At 40.1% G+C, this 25,110-nt stretch overlaps 2 protein-coding genes across 2 annotated transcripts; both read right to left on the bottom strand.

The window, feature by feature from the left end:
* Window positions 1-238: 238 nt before the first annotated feature.
* slc1a8a (solute carrier family 1 member 8a) lies at window positions 239-15,847 on the bottom strand. The gene is made up of 11 exons (XM_056378797.1): window positions 15,607-15,847; window positions 11,338-11,417; window positions 8,852-9,067; window positions 5,968-6,010; window positions 5,681-5,888; window positions 4,206-4,305; window positions 3,145-3,378; window positions 2,869-3,063; window positions 2,369-2,503; window positions 2,120-2,222; window positions 239-409 (listed from the first exon to the last, which is right to left on the bottom strand). The coding sequence occupies exons 1-11, from the start codon at window positions 15,772-15,774 to the stop codon at window positions 239-241; spliced, it is 1,653 nt and encodes a 550-aa protein (XP_056234772.1). The 5' UTR covers window positions 15,775-15,847.
* A 3,782-nt stretch (window positions 15,848-19,629) lies between these two features.
* LOC130170376 (zinc transporter ZIP3-like) lies at window positions 19,630-24,094 on the bottom strand. Its single transcript, XM_056377586.1, has 3 exons — window positions 24,014-24,094; window positions 22,390-22,693; window positions 19,630-21,393 (listed from the first exon to the last, which is right to left on the bottom strand). Exons 2-3 carry the CDS (start codon window positions 22,594-22,596, stop codon window positions 20,644-20,646), a joined length of 957 nt encoding a protein of 318 aa, XP_056233561.1. The 5' UTR covers window positions 22,597-22,693; window positions 24,014-24,094; the 3' UTR covers window positions 19,630-20,643.
* Window positions 24,095-25,110: the final 1,016 nt, after the last annotated feature.

Below are 25,110 nucleotides of genomic sequence, written 5' to 3'. Positions count from 1 at the left end.
GGTCCTTGTGCCCTTTGACCCCTTATGCTCTCTGTCATCAGTGAGCGGGAGAACTAAGTCCCACATGAAAATCTGATCCTCTTTTGGCCAAATAAACAACAGCTCCTGTCACCTGAAGATTCCTGCTGGTTACCACAGAGACTCTTCTTCATGTCATTGTTCAGGTGACACAGTGAGATCTGTCTGGGCTCTTCCGGACTTGGCGATGTTTTGAGGCGAACTTCTCCGTCCGGTCCCTTCAGACCTGACATATGTTGTAGTAGACAGTGTGTGCGTGTCTCTCACCCGCTGAGTCGCCCATCGCCTCGAACATGCAATCTTTGTGTGTGTGGATCTCCGTCATCTGCACGTCGACGCTGTGGGAGTTGTTGTGACCGTGAGGAGTCTGTGTGCCATAGGACGGTACAGGCTGGAGGGAAACACATTCAAACACATTAGTTAGCGTCCCACAGCAGCATGGTTCGTGTTGTTCTCCTATAGTTCTTGCACATTTCTACACAAGGGGGAAATCAACATATTATTAGCCACGCTATCATTTTGACTGTAGGGATGCCAACGTTACTCTGTCAGTCAGCTGGTCCACCACTTTGGTGATTGTGCTGACAGATACTCATTGTTCCCAGAGGAAGAATCTCACTGACTTTGGTGATCCTCTGACTTTTCATCTAGTGCCACCATGAGATTCACAAACAGTTTTTGAGTAAAATATCTCAACAGTTATTGGACAGATTGTGATGAAATGTGGTTCAGACATTCATGGTCCCCTCAGGATAAACTCTAATAGCTATAGTGACCCTCAAACTTCAGCAGTATGACCAGAATGATAAAAAAACAGTTCAAGCCAGGCTGTAGACATCTGTGGCTTCACAAGAATACCTAAACAGATACATAAAAAAACCTGTCAAAAGCCCGTCTACTGACCAATCAGATCACTGCAGACACAGAGTCATTATTACTGCAGGATCCTGACAGGGATCAAACTGAATGTCACGTTCTGCTGCTGCAGCAACATCATTTCTTCACACTAACACAATTAACTCATATTAAATACTTTTCTCATGGTTCTAGTGATGTTGACTGACCAACAAGGTTCTCAAAAATTCCAGTAATATGTCCAGCATGAATGTAACACGTGATGTAATCAATACACTAGAAAAAAAATTCTCGGTTGGTTATTACCTGAGTCTTCTGCCTGGCAACAGAGACTAAAGAGAGCTGCAGAGTGAGCAGGGCCAGACACAGACTCAATAGGATTGAACCTTACAGTCAGATCTAATCTGTTGAGGTTGTTGGTCCAATCTGAGCAAACTGCTGTAATCTCATCTAATGCAACTCAACAGGCATGAATGAATGAATGAATGAATGAATGAATGAATGAATGAATGAAGGAGCAGCTGTAAAGGAAAGTTCATGTTTCCACTCAGAAGTTCAGTATATAGTATAGAGAATTTTTATTCAAAACAGGAAAGAAAATAAAAAATGTCTCCTTTTTTTAGTTTATATATTCATATAATTGTAGGTAACTTTCCTGTAAGTAAGCCATTTTCTGCTAAAGAACCAGATGAAAGTTAGATGACAAACATAATACTAAAGTCAAAATGAGACGTTAAGTCAAAAGTACAAGGTAGTAAGTGACAAAATTGACTTTTTGTCTCAAAATTATGAGATAAAACTGTTTTCAATGCCAACAATGTAAATAAAACCATGTTTCAGTTACTACACAGAAAGTCAATAATTTTTTTTGTGAGAGTAAAAGAGAGTGAATCTGATTTTCACTTAGATAACAGGTCAAAAATAGATCTTTAGGGTCAAAACTGTGGCACAGTGAATTAAAAGTAAGTTAAAATCTTGATTAAATTTGGCTTTTTATATAAAATTAAGCCAAAGATGGTATATAGGATAAGTCAAACTCTTGACTTAGTAAGTCAAAAAAACTGACATAGTAAGTCAAATAATTTTGACTTAAATCTTGACTTTCTATGTCTACTTTTATGTCATTACTCCTGTTTTTACGCTTTTACTTGAACCTTTAAATATCTGTTGTGGTCTTACTCCTGTAACCTCTGTCTTGACAGGACAGTTAGATGTGTGAATTTAAGTGTTGTTTCAGGTGTTTTACCTTTCCTGATCCGCTGAGAGGGAAATCTTTCCGACAGAGGTGAGCGATGATTCCTGCCGCCAGGGCGTCACCAAGGACATTGATCATGGTCCGAAATCTGTCTCTGCAGAGACAGAAGGGACATGGAGACACCGTGAGACCACAACAAGTCTGGACAATATCTTTGACCCTAACTTTATGTGTTTTACAAACATGATATTATAACACTCTGAGATAGGTTGTTTACTCATAATGAGTGGTGTTACTTACAGGATCCAATCGATGGCCACAATGAGTGTGATGTCATCTGCCGGTAACCCCACAGATGTCAGCACAATCACCATGGTAACCAAACCGGCCTGGGGAATCCCTGCTGCACCGATGCTGGCAGCTGTAGCTGTGATACTGCAGACGAAGACAAGAGTTTATTCAGATTCAGATTCATTCATTCAGGCTTTGTTCCTGTTTGTTCACTGGTTAAAGTGGTATTCTAGCTGGAGCTAATGGTCTGCTTTCTGAGGTCTAAAATTGATCCAGAGAAGAAGAATATATTGAAATTTAAGATAGGAAGCAGCTTGTGGTTTGGTACAATCATGTGCATAAATCACTGTATCATCTGCATATAGATGATGAAAAAAGGAGAGGAAGATATTTTGTTAATACCTATCCTATAGTTCATCATTGAGAGAGACACTGTTCCTGTTTTTCTTGCCCTTCATGATCTCCTGAAATGTCTTAGAGACAGCTGGAGCGTGTCGATGTTGGTTTACCTGATGGTGACCAGTTGACCGAAGTCCAGCTCATAGTCATTAACCTGAGCGATAAAGATTGCAGCCACAGCCTCATACAGCGCCGTGCCGTCCATGTTGATGGTGGCTCCCACAGGAAGGACGAAGCGAGCAATCTGTCGGTCGACGTGACAGTTCTCCAACAAACACTTCATGGTGATGGGCAGCGTGGCAGAGCTGCGGACAAACAACATTAAATGAAAACCTGAACACATCTGCAGACCAGCAGGGTGAAGCAGGAATGTCCTGTACTCTGACCTGGAGGAGGTGGCCAGGGCGATCACCATGGCCTGCAGCAGCCCACGGATGTATGTGAAGGGGTTTTTCTTGGTGAGGAGGAAATAGAAGAGAGGGAGGAGGATGAGCCCATGGACGAAGAGGCCAGCGAGGACGGTGATGCCGTACCAGCCCAGCTTCTTCCCCAACGTGCTCGGGTCCTGCATGTCCAGGATCTTCCCTGCCACGAGGAAGATGATCCCAAAAGGAAAGTACCTGAGAGGACAGAGGACAAGGTCATGGAGTCATTCAAATCTTAAGGGTTCATCCTCCAGAGAGCAGGGATGTGATCTCAAAATTTTTTGATCTATGGAATATGAAATGTTATCACTTTTCATATTTTATCTGGATTGACAGTTGAGATAAATTGTGTCATAATTAGTGGATGAATTGGTGAGTTATGGCCAAAACCCATGTTTTGTGAGGTCACAGTGACCTTGACGTTTGACCTTTGACCACCAAAATCTAATCAGTTCATCCTTGAGTCCAAGTGAATGTTTGCGCCAAATTTGAAGAAGTTCCTTCAAGGCCTTACTGAGATATAATGTCCATGAGAATGAGACGGATGGATGGACAACCTGAAAATTATGGTGGGGTGGGGTGGGGGATGGTAGTGAAGTCAGTGTCCTCTGAGTGTCCAGCTGCCAACTCCAGAGGAACACTTAAAGTCTTCCCTAAACCTTCATCTTTAATTAGATTAATGGAGATTGTCAGACCTGAACACAGCCTGACAGACACTACTCACCCTTCTCTGCATCATTCAAGTGTGTAAATGTGAAATTTCATTATTCTAAGAAAAAGCAGATGACACGGTTTCTCAGGCAACAATAATCTTTCGAGCCCAATCTGTACTAGTTTTTGCTTGCTGTATTTATTTTAGAGCATTTTCTGTCAATGAACATGAATTAAATTTTCAGGGTTCATGTGTTTATAATACAGTGAGGCTGACAGGATTACAGCTTCTTCACTTATTAATCAAATAATCATTAAGGTACTGGCTTTAAAAAGCAGCAGGGTGGTGAGGAAGACGTGACTCTGCTCACCAAACAGCAGCGTTGATGATCTTCATGACACACTCGTTGATACACTGACAGACGTTGACCAGCGGAGCTCCTCGTTCTCCCATCCTGCCCAGCAACAGACCTGCAGCGACAGTTTATATTCACACTGATCATCTGTGGAGATCACACTGCAGGAACAAAGAATATCAGAGTTTTGATGACGACACACTGAATAAGATTACAGCATTACTGATGGAAATTTACACATTAAATTTAGATGTAAAAAGTTTAGTCCCATACATGTCAGTTCAGACTTGAGAACAGACTCAGACTGAGAACCCTAAAGGTTTAGTAATAATCAGTGAGGGTTACCAAAACTGATTTACTCCTGTCTGATGAGATCGGTCCAGTCAGTCATAACCAGCTGCATTGCACATGGCAGCAGCTACAAGGCAACGTGACTACATCTGATAGAACCCAAATCATATATCTCTACTTCAAACCAAGATGAGATCAAATGTTCATATAAACACCTGCTGAACATAGTACAAGGTGAACATGAAACGTAGAGCAGCTACTTTAAATAAGAGGTTTTAAGAAGTATTTCCTTAAAAGTCCATACAGTCTAAAGGTAAATGTGCATGTGTAGTTTGATTATAGATCAGGTCTAGGTTCTATATTAATACTGTGAACGTATCAAAGTCTCAGTCCACAGAGAAATGCACACAGCCTGTATTCAGACACTGAGCCTTAAAACCAGCTGTCAGCCACGACGGTCTCAGCCACGACCCAAATCCCGCCCACCTGGACCCACCATCCAACCTTGCAGGATTTGGTTTCTCTGAGTGTTTACCTGAAATCTGTTATATTATTATTGGATCACTCAGAAAACAGCCAATCAGAGGAGAGGCTCAGAGCCTCCTCTCTTCTGATTGGCTCACCGACCTGTTGTTATAGAGCTCCAGAGAGAAGCCTGAGAGAGGAGATGTAAAACTACACTGAGATGGTTTTTGGTTCTTAAAACCACAAATATATCTTCTTATGGATCAACACTTCAAATAAAACACAGAAGAAGAGGAAAATATGGAGCTTTAAAATTCTAATTATTGTCTTGATGGATTAAAAACCTGAACTCATAACATAAACTGAACAAACTCCACATGCTGAGGAAAACTTTAAGATGCAGTTAGAAAGTCAGGACAAAGCTGGTAAGTGGATCTTGAGTTAAGATTGTTTTGTCAAACCACTGTTTCCGAGTCAAGAACAAACAAGATCAATGATCTCCTGTATTAATCCTGTATTTAGCCTGTGCAGAAGTCCAATAAACTGAGCTTCAAAAACTTCAAACTCTGACATTTATATAGAGATATTAAAAAAATGTAGAAATTTAAAAGAAGACTTCTTGGATAGACCATTTCATCTTCTTTTCTCAGACATGAGTGACATTCTGTAAACATCAGAACCTGATAAAGGAGTTTTCTGTGTCAACCACTGATGTACTGAACTGTCCTGCTCACCCATGGTTGCAGAGAAGATGACGATGCCAAGGACATTCATCTGCTGGCTGCTTCCGGGACTTGTCTTATACAGGACCTCCGGTGCTGGCGTCAGCTCCAGGTACACCGTCCGACCTTTAGGGTCACTCTCATCGGGGACGATGTAGACAAAGTTGGGCTGGATGGTTTTGGTCGGGACTTTGAGGATGGGAATCAGGTCTGTTTTGTACTGAGGAAACACAGTCGGATTTATTAGAGGAAGAAAGGATAAAGTGTTTGGTCTGAGTGTGTCTCAGCTATTCTCCTACCTGCTGAAACGTGGCCTCGATCAGATTAGAGGGAACCATGTTTCTGTTGGGGAAAAAGCACCAAGGATTTTATTTACTGAAGAATACGACTGCACAGATATTCAACACAAACAAGATCAGCTGTAATTCAGACTAAAGAACTGCTTCAAGAAAGGGTTAACCAGTTAGTAGCAGGGTCAGTTAATGGTAATAAAGCCTTTATAAATTCTTATAAATATCTTATAGTTGCTTATGAGTGTCTTATAATCAAATGTGCTTATGATGCTATTACTAACATGGTAAATGGCTATGTGTAGCTTTTCTCTGCTGCTGAACGCGGTTTCTTGCCAGGAGGAGGTGGTGGTGATTGTGATTGGACAAGAGCTTCAGCCATCATTGTGTTTACAAGACAGGATGTTATAATACATCCTCTGAGCAGCTACATGTAAAGGGTAGACTGGACGCTACAGTGATTCACTTTTGGAAAGTGATGAGACGAGCCGGGGCTAGCTGGTTAGTATGCCAACTTCAGTAGAGGAAAAGACGTGATAGAGACAAGGATTATTAAGCAATTTAAGGTTTAAGGGATGGCTATGGTGTAACGTGTTGTCCTAGATGCCATCTTAACATTTCCTAACGTTGCAGTTCAGTTGTCTACTACGGCAAACCAGTCGTTCTCCTGTAGGACAGGGTTCTACAGGGGGGATTGGGGAGTCTAACCCCCCACATTGAGACTTGGAATATCAGTGGCTCCGTCCTCAAGTCTCTGCTCCTGTGTACTTACTTTTTACCTTCAGAGTGATTGAATTACACTGTGTCAAGTATCTACGGATGAATGCTAATGTTAGCTAGTGTCTGACTTTAGCCTTACATTATAGTTTATTCTTTGTTCTCACTCAAGAATTCAGGAGTTTTACCTGTTGGGTCACTGAACAATATTAAGTACTGTACTTAAGTACAATTGTGAGGTACTTGTACTTAACTTGAGATTTCCATTTTATACTATTTTATTTTTCTACTCTGACATTTCAGAGGGAATCATTGTACTTTTAGTTACACAAGTTAGATACTGTAAGGACTGTAACACTTCACTGAAAAACCTACACTGTGCTGGGTTCACTTTTGCCCTAGAGAAAAAGTTGACGCCCTTATTGTCCCTGTATCATTTGCGCTCGGCTGTAGTAGACGCTTGGGCTGAAAACGGTGGGAAGTGTCAAGATAGAATCTACATCATTACGTCACACCGCAGACGTCCCTTCAACTGTCACCGCTTGAAGTCCCCATTATTACCGATTACATTCCCCCATGAGCAGCATCTGGTGACAGGTGGAAGGAAAATTTCCCTTTTTCTATTCTACGTTTTATAAATATGTTAAGAGAAGAAAAGTGACACTGGACAACAGGAGGATAAACACAGCAGAATGAGAAGGGGAAACAGTCCAGATGAGCTGACTTGAGGCAGAGGTCAAAAGTCAACAAGATGATGCTGCGTCGACCTGCTCGTGAGACCTTCAGTTGTGGGCGTGTTTTTCGGACGAGGCACGAGGGCGCAGCCTGCCAACGTGCCGCAGCAGAGATCATTACAGCCCACCGCCGCTGACTCAGTTAATCTGTCACTTATCCCCGCAGGATTACTAAAAATACACTGATCAGCTCCGTCTGTAATTGGATTGATTTGTGAGTGTCGGTTTGTTTTCTATGTTTTGTTGAGCTCAGTGATGTTCAGTCAACTGTCAGACAGTCAAACCCTGCAGGATAAGAATATTTTCATTACCTGTTTATGATATGTCAAGAAACAGAGAAAATTGTCAATGTGACGGATTCAAATGTCTTTGTTCAATGAAGAGTCCAAAACCCAAAGATATTCAGTTTACTGTGACAGGAAGCGGCCGTGTGGTCAGCAGTCAGGTTTTTTTGACAGTCAAAGTCAAGGTACATTTGAAGACTGATTGCGTCACAGCGGTGCGACTAGACCGTGCGTCCTTCTTTTTCTGGACAACGAAGGCTCAAACAGGTGGATCCTTCGTGGCCCAACATATCCCAAGATTCATTGCATGCTGCTAATGAAAATAATATGGCAGCAAACAACACTGACAGAGAGCCTGAGGATTACACTGTTAAATGTCAGTATTGGGTTTCAGCTCAGTTCAACATCTAACGGTACAACTGTTAAAACCAAGGACCTTAAAACTTCAAGTTTTTGTGATACAAAAGTTACATGTTGTCAGTGTTGCTAGGCAGCTGGAGTAGAGCTTTATGATGCATCAGTAAGGGCGTGAATAGCTTGTGACATACAGCAAAAATCCTCCGTAGACCAGATTGCCTCATTTTAGTTCGGCCTCTGCAGTCTAAGAAGGGCCGCACCTTCTGAATTGAGACACAGCTCCTGACTTAATGCAATTTTACTTCATTATTTCATGAGAGGAATCTTACCAAAGTCGTCTTTTTTTTTCGGAGGAGGCTCAGCGTCAAGTTTTTGTAAAAAAAAAGTTGTGAAGGTTGCTAGGCGACAGGAGCAGCGCTTTTTAACAAACGGTAGGGGCGGAAAAAGCTGGGGACGCGAAGTGAAAATCCTTTATAGACCCTACTCTCATTTCAGTTCAGCCTTCATGGTCTATGACGGCTACGAAGAGCCACACCTTTGTAGTCCTCTGAAGGATGTGGCCTCTGGATTGGGACACAGCTAATATGAGCAATGACAAAGGGTCAGGACAATTAAGTGTTTCGATAACTACACATCTGCTGCAACCATGTCTCCGAGAAATTAAACTGCAACAGCAACCACCTGCAGGGTCAGACCATGCACCTGATGCACTGACACGGACCATCAGACCAGAAACCAGAAAATCCCAGGTCTGACCTTTCTTCACCTCTACACATTCTATACATCCACTTCCTGCCTCACCTGATAAGGTCGAGCAGGGCGTCGGCCGAGGTCATGACGGGCCCCCCTCCCAGCCGGTTACTCTCCATGTCCGTCCCCACGCCAGGTTTGATGATGACGACGAGCACGATGCCGACCACCACGGCAATGAAGGTGGTCCAGAGGTAGTAGGTGACGGTGAGCACCCCCATGCGACAGCACGCCTTCGACTCCATCGACGACAGACCCGACATTAAACTGCACACAGGAAAGAGGGGGAGTCAACAGGAGATCAAGTGGCCACATCAGAACTGATGTCCTGCTGTCAGGAAATCAAACAATATGCGATCACGCTGTGAAAACAATAAGTAGTATTTGGTTGTTTCTTCTTTAAGAGGCTTTTCATTTAACAAAGTTTTTTCCTCAGGGTGTTTTACAGAATGAGTGAAACCACCGCTTCTCTGTCTTTCTACATCGAAACTTTGACTACAAGTGTATTTTGATCTGCGCTAACCTGCTGTTGGCATTAGCTATACTGTCGCTAGACATTAGCCCGCAAGCCAGCAAGGAACATATCGTTCAAAAGAAAGACATGCATAACTTGCTAACACACAATATGTACCTCGTGTTTAGAATACATGGGGAAATTAAATTTAAAATCACTTCAGTGGTGCACGTCAGCCTCTTGCGACTGAAAAGAGTATTACAACAACAATCTGTCTTCACCTGGTAAAAAAGTAACTTAGAACTTTTTCAGCTATTTTCAAGTCATAAACACAGGAGAGAAAATACTTCAGATCAGACTTTGAAAATTAATTTTGATTAACCTTATTTTTCTCCCTGGCCTCTCAGAGCTTCTGTATTATAATGTTCAGTTTGTGTGTTAAAGAAGTGATAATTCATGTGTCGGCTGTCATCATTTTGCAGGATGTAGTCTGTGATTCTTCTGTTATTCAGCCTAGCCTTCACTGATATACGTAAGAGGGGTGAAATAGAAACACCTGTTCATATTACGCAGTACAGTTCAGCAGCACCACAAACTGCAGTAAAATGAGCACACAACTGAATCCACATGTCTGTGAAACGCAAACTGAACATTACAACCTTCAGGAGGGTTTATTACCGGACTGCTGTATTAGACTGACTTAGTTTAGCTGTGGGTTCCTAATAAACCGACCACTGAGTGTATATATACTGTACTCTACAATAAGGCTGAATCTTTGTCACCAAATAAGAAAACACCTGTAAACAGTCACAAGAAGTGCAAAAACTACAAAACAAAAGAACTAAAAAATCTAAAAACTCTCATACTGAAATAGTCATTTGCAACCTCTTTGTTAAACTATTGAAATTATAAATCCAGAGAGCCTCTTTTGGAAGAATTTACTATCAGGCCTCACAGGTCCTAAACTGTCCTTATCAATAAAGAAAAAAAAATCCCAAATGTTGGAGGGGAGTAGCCCAGTTTAGAAAAACAAGAAGAAAGAGAAACGTTCATGTTTGCATTTACAAATAGCAGATAACTGCATATTTCAGGGAAATCTTTCAATTGTGGACACAAATCCTTCTTGGGTGTTACTCTTTAGATAAAACACATTAGCCACTGGAAAATTCAAGATGGCCACCATTTCTAGTAAGGAAATGTTGTTTTTAGTTCATCCACTATTTTCTCATATGAATAATCCAGGTGTCAAATCAATCATTTAAACAAAATGTAGAAGGCAAAATTTTGTACACTGTAATAAAGCCTAGTGAGCTAATGTAAGACAAGTAAACAAGTAAACTTACAGAACTTTTGGTTCATCATTCATAATAAATGGTTTTCAGATACGTTGTGTGTTATGCAGAATTTTTCACATCATATGTTAGAAATTAGAAATGTTGGGGTTAAGGTTAGCTCTGAGGAAATGTAGGAGTTGTAAATTTGACATACTCACAGTCTAAAACAGGGTTACATTACAAATTCATTGAAATCTGTGGGTAAAATTCTGTGGTAAAATATGTGTTTCCAAAGCCAAAAAATGGCAGCCACCTTGACATTTCAAGTGGCTGGTGGAATTTTCAAATTAAAAACATAAACATATAAACACACTAATTCTGGCGCTTGTATTCACATCTGAATGATTATTGCAGTTATCTGCTGCATCAAAACTGATCTGAGGCTGATAAATAGAGAAATAACAGTCCCAGGTTTATTCCACATCAGTTATCTTCACTAAAGCAGAATATCAACCCTGACCCTGTTTTAGTTTTTTCAGTTTATCACATATTTAGTTCATATTATTCTGGTTTGTTTTAAAGTTGTGTTTGATCTATTTGGTTTAATAATATACAAAGTCGTATGAGATATTTATTTTTATCATTAATCTGACATCTGACAGTTACTTTCTTCAGTAATCACTTGATTGTTCAATGTAGAACACGTATGTTTGACCAACAGTCTGCTGGTTGTTTTTCTGGGTGTCGGAGGAAATAATGAAACTGTCAAACGCTAGTGGGAGTTAATCCCAGCATGGACATGGACCTACCTGGACGTGATGAGAGGGAGAATGAGCATCTTCAACATCCTCATCAGCAGCTCTCCTGGAAAAGAGAAGTAGATCTTGGCCTGTGGTGAGAAATGAGAGAAATGTTTTCATGTGAATGTTCACATCAATCATCATCATCATCATCATCATCATCATCATCATCATCGTCATCATCATCATCATCATCATCATCATCAGCAGCAGCAGCAGCAGCAGCAGCAGCAGCAGCAGCTGGGAGCTACAGTTCATCCTTCAGTATGATGCCTCCATCACTCTCAGGTCCCTCAGATTCTGCTACTGTGGTGAAGCTGGAGGTTGAACTGATAGATCAGCTGCTGTGGTTTGTCTACTGTAACAGCCGCTGAGGCTCATGGGTACTGTAGTATTTAGAGACAGAAATAGACCAACCTGAGGGGGAAAATGAATAACATCTATAGGATCACACTTCAACTTGAGGAGGAACTGAAGTTATGCGATGCTGCTGTTAGTCGGGTTTGTTATGAAGGAGCCGTGAGCAGTTTGCTGGGCCCCTGATATCAACCTCAAACCCTGAAGGAACTCTAGTCTATTTATGTCCAGGCATTTAAAGCTGCACTTATCAATACATGTTATATGAATAATGAATCAAAACTACTTGTGAAACCCACAGGGAATTACAGAGTCTTTAACTCATAATTACAATAAAAGATTTCAAAATAACACAATGCTTTGTTGAAAATAAACTTAATTATATTGATATTTACATGGATTTTTATTATATAGGATAGCCAATTAAATCAGACAGTACCATGGAACATCTGGCTTATCAAATGTATAACCATCTTAATCTTTTGATCATGAGGTCCAGATCTCATCATTATGACAAGTCATAAGTACGAAATTAAGTCTCCAAAATGTTTTTATTTCTACTTTCTCAAATAAAATGCACTTCTGTAATAATGTCATTAATATGTTTTTATCTTGTTAATCTGCCCTCAAGAGACCAAAATAAATCCATTTACACAGCTTCATTTTCTTAATCTTGTGCATTTGCTTGTTTTTAATGTATTTTATCACTACAGTCTTCCTGAGTCTCCTGATTTTATGACTTTGTGAAACTGATATTTTTACTTTTATTTATTCAAATGAGTTTTTATTGTTTTTAACACATCTGTTTTTTAAGATTAACTTACAAATGTGCAAACGTGCAGAAAAATAAGCAATAGAATATATAAAATATAAATGTACAAAATACAACGAGATAATTTAGTTAAATCTGAGTTAAAAAAAAAGATAAATATAAAGGAAGCTAAATAACCCTCCTCACTGTTGCTTATTTATTCTTCCTCCCTCACTCTGAGCTGAGCACGAGACACGTCTGCAACCTGCTTACACCTGAACCTGGGAAACTACCTTTTAACACCAGACAGATCCTGTGAATGTGAAAGACAAAGTCCACATGTGAAACCAGATCAAGTGTTTTCTCCGTGACCTCCATGTTTCTGTCCACTCTATATTCAGCTGCTGTTGAACTTAGTCTTCCTGAGACGGATCAATTCTTCCTGGAAAGACAGTTCACAGAGAAACAGCACTATTTTTAACTAAAAGTCCAAATGCTCAGTATATTATATATGATTCATTTAAAAGGCTTTAGTGTGAATAAGATTAGGACGTTCTGAGAATTTTTCACCCAGTCTGATGAAGATCATGGTCATCAAAGTTAAGATTTAAATTGATCTAATGCAATAAATTGACTTTAACTTTAATTTAACTCTTAGCTCTTGTTTTTATTCAGTGCTGTAGCTTTTTTTCTTTGTTAGTGCAACTAATAACTATTTTTATTATTGATTAACCTGCTGAGTTTCACGATTGATTGATTCATCATTTCATTCAGTCATTTCATTCAGTCGGGAAACAATGAAATATGTTGATACTGGATATTAAGCAGTTCAAACATTTCCTCCTTAAGTTAATTTAAAAAACATAATCAATTGGGAATTTGCTTTCATGTAAAATATACAGTAAGTCTTAATAATGCTTATTATTTGCAGGGTTGAAACATTATTTTTTTTTACTGATTAATTGTTGTTGTTAAATGTTAAATGTTCTATTCTATTGATTCTTCTAATTATTTTCTTTGGTTTTGAAAATAGAAAAAAAGATATTGCCTAATAAAAGCTTGTTATAGCAATTTTTTAAACTTATTTTAATGATTCATGGTTCATTTTATGTCTTTTCATGTAAAACACTTGGTGTAATTTCTTTGTTGTAAAGCACTTTGTGCTACATTTCTTGTACGAAAGGTGCTATACAAATAAAGTTTATATTATTATTATTATTATTATTATATTATCACCATTATTATTATATAAAATCATTTTTAAATTATTTAAATTCTTTTATTATTTATAATGTTTTTACCTGTAAAGTGATTGTTTACTAAATGCCAATGAAGTGATTGTTTAAGTGCTAATTCAATTAGCTCCTCAACTATTTTCTGTAATTTATTTTCCCAAAATGTACTGTAGGTCTAAAGTTGAGTTAAAGCTATCGCCACACTGCTTGGGATAAAATTCCTGTTTGAAATATTGATTTTTTTATTTAATTTTTGTTCACTTATTTGAATTTAAATATTCTGAAGTCAAAAATAATGGAATCAGGTTTTAGGTCCCAAAAAGCTGCAAACTGCCTGAATAAAATACAGTGTACACTACCTTGGCGTCTTTATCTGGCATCTGTATCTGTCCTGTTTTAATCATTTAATTCAGTTGTAGCTCCTCAAACTCATCCCTCACTGAGAGGAAGAAAGCGACGAAGTGGCTGATAGCCACTTATTGAATGGAGGGATTAATGACTGTGGATTTGACTGGCTGCAGTCTCTCTGTGCTTGTTAATGCTCCCTGACACTGTTTTTTACAGGAACAGCATGTACTGCTCAGAATGAATGGGTCAGTAGCTCCCATGTTGATAAGGAAAAAATAACTTTAATTTTAAGTGCAACTGTCATTAAAACTTTAATTACCAAAAGGAAAAAAATAAATTACATTCTATTGATTATTGATATTTGCCCCAGTTAGCTATTGTTGCTCTTCACTCATTAACGTTTACAGTGATAAAAGGGGTAGATTCACCGTCAGACTTAAAGTTACTTGTTAAACAACAGGCAGACAAAAACAGCCTCTCACCTCTGGCCAACAATCGTCCATTTTCCTAAAATGACTAACTTTTGCTGCCACATTAGCTAGTTAATTAAGCTAATGCTAGCTGGATGAATTGGTTGAAAACACTAGCTGTCTCTGGTTGATTTTTTTGTTTTAAAACAAGAATCTCGTAAAATAGTTTGACCTTTGCCTTTGAAGGCTTTATTAGCTATGTGCTAACAGACTGAGGCTAAAGCTAACAGCTCTCAGCAAAAGCCATACTTTTGTAGTGCAATATTTAGTCCTTGTGTTATTAGTACAATAAGGACATATTTAAGATCAGACTGTTATTTTATTTTAATATCAATTTAATTAAGGTTTAATTACTTAACTTACTTGTTTTTATTCTAAAACAGTATGTTTCACATTTGATGTTTCCGAATGAGGGCTAACCGACGGGTTCAGCTACCGTAACTGCTGGAGTGTAAACTACCCCAAGAGCTACAAACATTAGCCACTCTGACAGCATCCAGACTATACAGCTACTGTACAGTGGACATGCTTTTAACCCAAAACCCAACAAACATAGTTAACTAATGATATACTAACTAGCTATGCTAGCTCTTGCTGCTGGAAATTGTGCTCAGTTACTACGCCCTTTTAAGTTTAAAGGAAAGTATCAACATATGAGCTTCATGGGAAATTTCAAGTTAAGTATCAACAGGAAATTTAAAGGAAAGTATCAATGGGAAAGAGTCAAAGGAAAGTATCAATGGGAAATTTATGGAAAAGTATCACCAGAAAATGTATAGTATAGTAAGTAAGTATCCATATGGGAGCTAATATTTCATGAGTTGTTCTTAATGTGAAATTTTAAGGAAAGATTAAAAAAATCTTGAATCCTGAATCTTAATTGGAAATTTAACAGAAAGAAACAGGAAGTTTGAAGGAAAGTAAAAACATGAGCTGAAATGTCCATTATAGCAGGTTGAGTCTTGACAGGTAATTTAAAGAGAAGCATCGACATGGATGTTTGATGGGAAGGTATTAGGTTTATCTGGGACATTTTAAATTTGGTAAATGGGGATTTGGAAGTTCTCTGCAGGTGAATCCTGGCCTGAGGTGGGTCACCCCGCCATGTGAACAGTACCTGTGTGGAGAGCTGGGTTCCTCTCAGCATGAAGCCCAGCGTGCAGCCGGTCAGCACGGCGATAACCGACAGCGTCAGCAGCGCGTTCCTCTTACAGAAATCCCTCACGTTCCTGCTCAGATCCCCCTTCACCGTGACCCGGAGGAAGGACTTGAGTCGGTCCCCCATCGTCCTCCCTTCGTTTCCCGGGTCATAGGAACTGTGCAAGGAGCGCGCCTCCTCCTCGCCGCTCGCTAACAGAAGGTCCTCCATGCCTTCCAAGTTTTCTGTGGTTCTTCTGTCTGCTTGTGTGGGCGGCTGGCAGGATGACAAACCTGAGCAAGCCAAAGACGAGCGAAGCAGTTCCACTGAGGGATTAACTCATCACGGTGTGACTAGAGCCAACGGCAGCGCTGCAGGGCGGCTGCAGGCGGGCAGGCAGGCGGGCAGGCAGGCAGACTTACAGGGACTAAGAGGCTTAAGGAGGTGAAATAAAACCTCACACGCCTTTGTTGTGGCATCTGGTCGTGCTCCTGGACCTGGTCCTGTTGTTGTTAAAGTTTTACTCCTTTTGGCTTAAGTGCCGGGGTCAAAGAGTCACCAGAGGGGTCAAAGGATCCTGCAGATTTACATGGAGCTGTTGAACTCTCTCTTTCAGTGAGGTTTAACATGAAAAGGCTTCAGTGTGCAGTTATAAAGTATTTCTCTGTGCTTTAAAGTCATATGGGTGTTCAAGTTTGATTCTGCAGATTCACAAAGTTAATATCACAGAATGATATTTAAACCTGCTTCATGGTCATAAAGTATGAAAGATGACAGTGAAAACCAGAAAGGTTCATTAGGCCTTGAATTACATACAAATTACACGAATACTGACATTTACATGACCTGTTTTCCCTCTCAGCTGTCTAAAGCCTAACAGTACCTCCTAATAACATCATTAATTAATCATTAAACAGAGCCTGGACCTGGTTATTAAGCAGAAAATGAATGGAAGGATTCATTAATAAAAAAAATGTATAATGAAGGTCCACATATGGATTTTAAATAACATCAGAGGTGTGGAACATTTCAAAAACATTCAATTCACATCATATTATTGTCCTGTGATGGGAGACACAGTGTTCTCTGTTTAAGCTGCTGCATTTTCTATTAATCTCTCTAAAACAAAAGTTACCGCATGAAAGAGCGACTCAGCTACATATACATATATGCATATATGAACAAAACTGTTTACAACTGTATATTTTACTTGTAAATATAGTATAGTTACTTTTAGGTTTATTTTTCCATCATCGCTAATAAAGTTTTCTCTCTTCACCTTTTATTCTTCTATTTTAAAGCCTTTCTCTAAAAAAAACTCTGTAACACAAAGTTAGGGTTAAAAACAAAGTGCTTAATATTTTCAAAAAGACAATAAACGTATTTAAATAAACATTTTTAACAAACACAAGCAGAAAATGTTAGTAATAATAATGAATAAGAGCAGATCAGGGCAGGAAGCTTCAGAATGCAGGTTTAGAGATCTGTTGTTCCTAATACTTTTGTTTATACATTTTCAGTGAGAGTAATATAAAGTCACTACAACTGCATCTCATTGCGCAATCCTGTATAAAGACAATGACACTCAACCATGGGACAATAGAGAATGTGTAAAGGAAATTTGTCCAATAAACACTGAGGTTACAGTTTCTTGTTTTAACCTTTATTTAAGCCTGTACTACTTTAACAACTCACCTTTAAAGACTTCACAGCTGTGTGTCAGTGAGTCCTGCTGCAGATGTAGATGCTGCTCCGAGGAAACATGAACACAGGACATGGACAGAGACAGAGACAGGAGACGTGACTGAGTTGCAGTTGTAGGAGCATGTGAATTTGACCCATTGTGATTAACACTGATTAATTCATCCACACCTCCATCAAACAAGGAAAAATAAATAAGATAAAACAGTGCACATTCCTTTATACACATGTCTTGGTCTGACTCTATATGTCTGATCCCGCATGATTTTAGCTGCTAAATAGCAACGACTTTGCTGATCTGTTAGCAAACGAGTGTCAATATAATCTGATTTAAATCCTGTTTAGGAAACACATTTGAGAAGTGGTTGATTCTGGTGAGACACAGTGAAGCCTGTCATATAATGTTGTTTATTTTCGAAAAATAATTAAAGAATTTTTAATGCATTCTGGGAAGTAGCCTATACATTAAAGACCCCATCCAATAAAAATCAAGTTCTTAAAGCTCCATATTTTCCTCTTTTCCTGTGTTTTTTCTGAAGTGTTGATCCATAAGAAGATATATTTGTGGTTTTAAGAACCAAAAACCATCTCAGTGTAGTTTTACATCTCCTCTCTCAGGCTTCTCTCTGGAGATCTAGTAACAACAGGTCGGTGAGCCAATCAGAAGAGAGGAGGCTCTGAGCCTCTAGGGATCTAGAACTACCACCTCACAGACTATGACAGACCACCAAAATCTAATCAGTTCATCATTGAGTCTTAGTGGATATGTGCCAAATTTGTGCCAAGAAGTTCACTCAAAGCGTTACTAAGATATCAAGTTCATGAGAATGAGACGTGTGGTACATACTGAACCACAGTCTGTTCATGCAACATTACTACAACAGTAGCACTCCAAAATGTAGGATCCTAATCTAGGTGGCTGGATTGAATGTGAGTTTCTGTGCTAGAAAAACGCCATCGTTTTGAGACTGCACGTCACCGTGGCAACTGCAGGAATCAAACTCCCGCTGCACCACAAGGCACAACTCTAACAGATCCTGTCTGATAGGAGAGAACTCTGAGATTAGAAAATCTTCATGCACAGAAAGTTAAATCTTGATCAGCCAATCAGACGACTGCTAAGCTCCCTCTCTGTGATCTCAGGTGCAGCTCTTGTTGATCACATTACAGCTGACATGAACTCTGCACAGGTCCAGGTCCAGACCGTGACATTAGGCTTCACAGTATCAGAGCTCGCTCTAAACTGTGTCAATAAACAATCAAATTTAGGTGCATCAGTCCTAATCCAATCACTGCTGTGAGAGTCTGGCATCACGCCTAGATCGGGTCTGATGCTTCAGGATGTGGAGCTGAGGAACAGGAAGCAGCTATGATATAATGACTGACCTGGAAGTCAATGCAAACTGATTCAAAGTCACAAAGGAAATATTGGATTCCAGGACTCAGGTTAGGGTCAGGGATGAGGGATCAGGTTTAGTTAAGGGGATACTGTCTTTACTTGACCCAGAATCTACTCCTGAACACCGGTGTCTGATGCTGGCCAAGTGACAATGAGACCAGGTCAGACCAGATCGGCTGCAGGTGAACTGATTCCCTCTGCTGTCTTCGGCCTTTTAGCCACAACTAGATGACAACACTGGAAGATTATCCATCAGTAAAATGTAAATTTTAAAGTGTAACGTTAAAGTTATTACTGATTATAATCAGTTTATTGGTCAAATTATTTAAGATCCATATTTTCCTCTTCTCTCGTGTTTTTTCTGAAGTGTTGATCCATAAGAAGATATATTTTTGGTTTTAAGAACCAAAAACCATCTCAATGTAGTTTTAAATCTCCTCTCTCAGGCTTCTCTCTGGAGCTCTAGTAACAACAGGTCGGTGAGCCAATTAGAAGAGAGGAGGCTCTGAGCCTCTCTTCTGATTGGCCGACTGTTTTCTGAGTGATCCAATAAAAATATAGCAGATTTCAGGTAAACACTCAGAGAAACCAAATCCTGCAAGGTTGGATGGTGGGTCCAGGAGGGCGGGGCTTTGTTGACTGCTTTGTTGTGATATCACAAAGTTCCAGACGTCCTCACAGCTGGTTTTAACATGGACATCTACCTTAATACTATATGGACCTTTAAGGGTTTCCTTTGCGATGTTATACCTTTATTATCAGTAGTTATCAAAGCCTCTCCACCAAACTCCTACTGTCTACTGTCAAAGGTTAAAAAACGTTAAAAATCACATGGTTCAGGCTGAAGAGCGTCGTGAAGCAGCAGAGCTCCTGCTGAAAAAAAACAGTCTGCAGCAAACAAATACACTGAGCTATTCAGAGGTTTTAATCATGACAATAATCGTCCAATGTCAAATAACATGAGATAAATATCAGACAAAAAATAAATACAACACTCACAATATGAAAAAACAATGAAATCTCACAAAAATAGAAAGTAGATGTACATGTTTTTAAAGGCTCCAGTGTTTTTACAGTAGAAATCAACCTCTGGATTCATACAGATGTTCATAAAGATAGAAGAGGGGTCTTATTAAAGCCTTAATATAAACTCAGTGACCACTTTATTAGGAACCCTCCCAGAACAGCTGGATGCATTACACTGTAGGGGTGTACCCTAATAAAGTGAACACTAAGTGTATCTAAGACAAAATGACCAACAGACCTGGAGAAATTAATTTCTTACGAATATATTATTTCATGTATATTTGTTACTAACCATAGTTCACTGTTTGTCAGTGTTTTCAGTCTGAGTGCTGCACCTGTAAGCACACCCAACAGTGATGTCACACTGGACTACAACCTGTGCATCTCAGCAGTAGGTAAGAGGTTAAATGTACTCTGTGGAGTTTTTGACCACTAATAGCAACATTTATAGGAGAGGGTCCCTGTTTCGTTTTCAGTTTGTGCCGGTGACACACAGACCTGCAAGGAAATTAGGAATGCACCAAAAAAAAAGCAGTGAAGAAGAAAGTAAACATGAACATGTCATTTTAAAAACATTGTCTCAATAACTTTGATTTGTTATATTTCTGTTTAAACACATTACGGACACAGCTCAGGATTTTCCTTCAGAGGATAATAAATGGCTTCTTTCCATCCAGCTGCTCCAGATGTTTCTGCCTTTCACAGCTGGACTCAGTGTCTTTATTAAAAGAGAAATTAAAAGGAAAGTTCCACATTTCGGGGGCATTTTCATATCCTCTCTCTCTCTCTTACTCTCTGCCTGAATATGAATAAGAATATTTTCCAAAATGCTGAACTGTTCCTTTAAGATTTTCCTTTGGTATTGTTGTGAATCAGTCACTTCGTATCCATCACCACTTGATGAAGATGAGGACGGCGAGTGCTGCGTATCCAAGGATAAGGAAGAGCACTTTGAGGAGCCGGTCTTGTTTGTCATCCAGCTCTCGGGACAGGATCTCAAAGAAGGTGACAAACAGGAAGGTGCCGGCAGCGAGTCCCTGCAGCACCACCGACACCACGCTGCCCGCCAGAGTCTGAGCCGACTCAATGCCCATTCCCACGACCATGCCCAGCGGAATCATCATGCTGACCGTGACGCCCAGCTTGACGGCGTCCTTCATGCCAAGCGAGGCTTTCGCCACGCTCACCCCGAGGGCAACAGCAGCCAGGGTCTCATGCACGGCCACGCCCAGGAAGAGGCCGCCCAGCTTGGCTCCGTCCTCCTGCAGACCGAGCGCCAGGCCCTCAAACACCGAGTGAGCTGACAGAGCCAGGACCAGGCTGGCCAGCCGCAGAGGCCCCGCCCCCGCCAGCTCAGCTGGGCTGAAATGTCCGTGTTGGTGTCCATGGGTGCAGTGACCGCTGCCGCTGCCCGGCGATTCCCGCGCTGAGGAGATGAAGGGTGTGTCGTACTCTGAGTCGCTGCCAGCCTCAGACCCGCCGGCATTGAAGGTCTCAAGGTTGATGAAGGAGGGTTTCTCCTTCCTGAAGGTGAGGACGGTCTGCTCCACGAACACGGTGAGGAAGAACCCGAGCATCATCATCGTCTCAGCCAGAGGATAATCACTGCTGATCTGCAGCTGCTTGAAGACGTCACCCACCTGAGGACAGGACACACAGACACACAGGATAAGCCACAACTCATTATTATTCTTATCATTAATCTGATCATTATTAAAATTTATACCAGGTTCCCAGGGCGAAATCTTTAAATGTTTTCTTGTTCAGAGCACAGACTGTGAATGGTAAATAAAGGGGGACGTTTCTGTCTCTGTGACAACAGGTTTCTAAAGCTCAGAGTGAGCTGCCACACCGTTGTCATCTTGGTAGTGACTAACTCCGCCCCCTACTACCAGCTAATCCAAAAATGGTCAAAGAGGAGGGGCGTGTGTGGAGTTGAGACTTCGATGCATGATGGTTTGTGACAAACATACGCTCACCCCCCTGTCACTCAAAGAGGCCACACCCTCAATTCTCCATGACCTTAATAAAATTAATAAAAAACAGGTGAGTTATATAAACAGTCGTCATGAAAGAGGAGATTAGCTCTAGAGACCAAAACCGTTTTTGTACCAGGCTGTAAACATGTTTATTTCTGCTGTGAAGTTGGACATTTTAACATGGGAGTCTATGGAGACTGACTCACTGTTGGAGCCAGACTCTAGTGGTCATTAGAGGAACTACTTTTGGTTCTTCAGTGCTGGCTTCATGTGTCAGCCTCGGAGGTTGATGCTTGATACACACCGATACTTTACTGGTACCTCCTAATACATGTATGTTTAGTTTTTTACAGTATTGTACAGGACAGTCACCAAACGTGTCAATAGCTTAAAAGACATGTTATACAAATACATAAAGTCAACCCATTTTTAACAGTAAAATATTGTAAGTTAACATTTCCCCTGTTTGATGTTATTTCCTGTTGGTTGGTTTTGGATTTTCTTTCATTAAAAACATCCAAAAGAAGCACAAAAGTGTGGAGTTTTCCACAATTTGAAACAGTCAGAACATCTCACAACATCTCCCTATGTGTACGACATTACGACATGATAAACACGGTGGGATATTAAAGTCCAGCTGCAGTGTGTGTGTGTTACCTTGTCTCTGACGGCGGGCAGCAGAGCGTTGAAGCATGTTGCGAGGAATACGCCTCCTCCGAACGAGTTGCAGAGAGACAGAGCTCTCCTATACCTGTGTGCCTTGTCATAGTCCACCAGCAGGAGCCGTACTGGGACCAGGATGCCAGCCAGCATGAGGCCAAACAATCCCAGCAGGCCGAGCAGCTTCGCCACCAGGATCCTCATCCTGAAGCAGCAAACACTCCGCAGACACTAAAGTGAAGACAGCATCCTCACGCACACACCTCCACTCTGGTGCGTCCACTGGACTCTACTGCTTCTACTGCAGGAGACACACACATAGACAGAGGCTGTTTTACAGAGCAGGAAAGTGAAGACCAAAGCAGACTTAACCAGTCCACCTTGATTCTCCACCTGAGGACTGTACTGTGACACTGTGAGGAAATGAAATCCAATACCAGTGAGTAAAGAATCAGGGTCTGTCATAGTGATTCAAAAACACAGTCAGTCACAGTCAAAAACACAGTCAGTCTAACTATTAAGTTAGAGCTGGATATCAAACCTAGACACTGTAAAATGTATCTGTAGCATTAACTCTTTAAAAGTATTGAAGGTCTGATTTCCTGGTGTAATTGAGGTAACTTCATTTAGGAACAATTCTTTATTTAAGCATTTTGAAATACACTACGCCACCAGTGGGATGCTGTGGTGTCAGTGGTGCTGCATGAAGTGTGTTTTGGTCTTTGGTGTATTCATTTCAGGCGTGTGCACAAATATGGGGGTGTCTGGGCACAGGATACAGCAGCAGCCACAAGTGATCATCACTGTGTGGGACAATGGTAGAAGATAAGACGTATAATGCAGCAAATAAAGATTCATAAAATCAGACCCAGTCAGACACACACATCTGTGACAGTGAATTTCTTTATACAAGTAACAAGTAGCTAAACACGTCACATAAATATAGTACAGTGAAAAGTACGAACTACTTTTACTCTGAAATGTGGCATGAAAAGAAAAACTAAAGTAGAGCTGCACGTAAATGCAGGTAGATAGTGTTTGACACATTAAATAACTAAATGATAATTATAGTTAAATAAAACGCTCCACCCTCACGTTTTGAACCGGTTGTAACGTGAAACACTTTAAAACTTCGTCGTTACCGAGATAAAGCTACAAACCCGTTGTTTGTTTGACTGTTATGGTCCGTTTTTAACGTTAAGTTCACGTCACCGCTACAGGAAACATCAACCACTTCAAAAATAAAACATTATCACGCTTCATAATTATTTACATATAAACTTTTTGACTTCCTTTTTGCCACATTTCTTCGCTTTTTATGATACATTTCTTTAGCAAGTGTATCTTCACCTTTTCATTTTTGATTAAAAAACATTCTAATAGTTCACGTTGAAAATAAAATTCCCCCCATTTCCGCTCCTGGTCCTGGCTAACAGCGACTAACTTGACTGCTAAACGTTCTTAGCTTCCCTGCAGCTAAATGTGACGCTAAAACCTAAACTCTCCGGTCATAAAGAAAAGCAGCTGTCCACATTTGTGTTGTTCAGGATAAACAACTCAACGGCTCAACTCAACATAACAACATTATACCACAAACATGAGTCATATAAGAGGTGTTTACCTGTCCGAGCCTCTGTCCGAGCCTCTGCAGGTGCATGAAGATACTTCCGCGGTGACATCACGCACTCCCTGCGCACTGAGTGGTGGGTTTCCTGATGACGATGGTTAGCTGTTAGTCATCCTTGGAGCTTTACAAAAAATATATGATATAGGCTATAAAATCGAGATGTCGTTCATTGAGGAAAATAGAGGATTCTTTAAAGACGTTCCCCGGAAGTCTAAAATAATTATCTGGATAATAGAGAAAAAAAGCAAAATTTTTTTTTACAGAAAAATTAACTATGATCCCTGTGAATGCATCAGCTACACCCTGACCACCACCCTTTTGTTAACATTTTTGTAAGGTCTGAATCAGTTTAATATTTTCCTCTGCAAAATCTGTATTGTCAAAATAAAATATTCAAGTACTTTTCAGTTGTAGAAAAGTAGAAACAAAATTAGCCCAAGTAGCTTTGTTTGCCTAATAAAGCAAAATAAGTTTATTTCATTTATTTCTCCAGGAATGTGGATGTAGATCACGTGTATTCATTTGTTCTTTCAATGTGACAAAAACTGACATTGTCTTGATCTAAATTCTTTTTCAGAACCACCAACAGTACTAACCATTTTAATCTGATGTATTACTATAACACGAATAACAAATCTCTAGATTGTTATTGGGAAATGTTTTATTCATTTACATTAGGTTTTAAGTTCCCAACCCTCATCTCTTTTCTCCATAGTTTAACTCGCTGTCTAATTTCTTTGTTCATTAATTATAAAATAAAGCAACAGGTTTTTAAATATTACATAGTGATTTTATTTATTCAAATTCTTTATGTTTACATATGTTGCTTGGAGGAAGCCGGACATGATGCTTACAACTGATTTTCCTGGAAGTTTCTACCATCTCCACGCAGGTTCTCTGGAACTTAGAGAGACCATCAGGTTCTTGGTCTCCTCCCTTCGCCCTGATGTCTAAGTTAGTCCAGGTCCAGCTCTAGAAGAGTCCTGCTCATGTTCAGACTTCTTGGGATACTTCAATGGAGCAGAAATGTTTTTGAGCCTCGACACAATCCTGTCTCTGAGTTCTGCAGCAGCTCCTTCCTCCTCACGGTG

This window comes from Seriola aureovittata, chromosome 6, assembly GCF_021018895.1.
Source record: "Seriola aureovittata isolate HTS-2021-v1 ecotype China chromosome 6, ASM2101889v1, whole genome shotgun sequence".
Taxonomy (NCBI): Eukaryota; Metazoa; Chordata; class Actinopteri; order Carangiformes; family Carangidae; genus Seriola; species Seriola aureovittata.
Note: the sequence above shows the minus strand (reverse complement) of the source record. Positions and strands in the feature narration are given on the sequence as shown.